The 771-nt window shown below is 52.3% G+C and overlaps 1 protein-coding gene across 1 annotated transcript; it reads right to left on the bottom strand.

Moving 5' to 3' along the window:
- Positions 1-401: 401 nt before the first annotated feature.
- LOC116755911 (anaphase-promoting complex subunit 15-like) lies at positions 402-771 on the bottom strand. Its single transcript, XM_032635971.1, has one exon. The coding sequence runs from the start codon at positions 699-701 to the stop codon at positions 402-404; it is 300 nt and encodes a 99-aa protein (XP_032491862.1). The 5' UTR covers positions 702-771.

The raw sequence follows: 771 nt of genomic DNA, 5'->3' as shown, positions 1-771 counted from the left end.
CTGGGACCCAGTGGTATTAGACAAAGACATCTGGGCTGACCACTTTCTGGGTGCACTTTTCTGAGTCAGGGACTTTTCATTTGTAAAATAAGGAGTTGATAATCACAGCTATCTCAAAAGTTGGTTGTTTTTTTATTTTTATATCAGTCCCGTGTCTTTATTAAAGAGAGTTAGAAAGAGACTAGGTCTGGCAACCAAGGAGTGAGGTACTGGCCAGAAAGGTGGGGATGCAAGGGCAGACTGATGGACTGGGAGGGGCCGAGGATACCAGGTGCTGGCAGCAGCTGAGGAGGTGCCCGAGGGTGAGCTTTCAGGCACTGGGGTTGGTGGGGGGGGGGGTGTTGGGTGATCAGCTGGTTCCGCAGGGTATCCAGGATAGATTGGGCAGGCCTGGAATCTCCCTAGATCATCCAGTGGTCCTGATCCTGTGAGCTGCCTTCCATGTCCACCTCACTGACCTCTCCATCATCGGGTGACTCATTGTAGTCATTCATCTCATCCATGCCCTGTGTGTCCCCATCAACCTCTGAGTCCTCTTCACCATCTTCATCCTCATCTTCATCTTCCTCGTCATCACAGTGCCAGGCCTGATGCTGCTGTTCCTGCTGCTGCAGCCCTGTCTCCTCCACACAGGGTCGATCCAGACTAAACCACAATGTCTCAGTCACACAGGGGAAGGGCGAGGGGAACAAGGTGCGCATGGCTTCTAGACTGGGTTTGAGTCCTGGCTGCACCACTTACTAGCTGTTTGACCTTGGCCGAGTCACTTAA

Source organism: Phocoena sinus, chromosome 6 (genome assembly GCF_008692025.1).
Source record: "Phocoena sinus isolate mPhoSin1 chromosome 6, mPhoSin1.pri, whole genome shotgun sequence".
Taxonomy (NCBI): domain Eukaryota; kingdom Metazoa; phylum Chordata; class Mammalia; order Artiodactyla; family Phocoenidae; genus Phocoena; species Phocoena sinus.
Note: the sequence above shows the minus strand (reverse complement) of the source record. Positions and strands in the feature narration are given on the sequence as shown.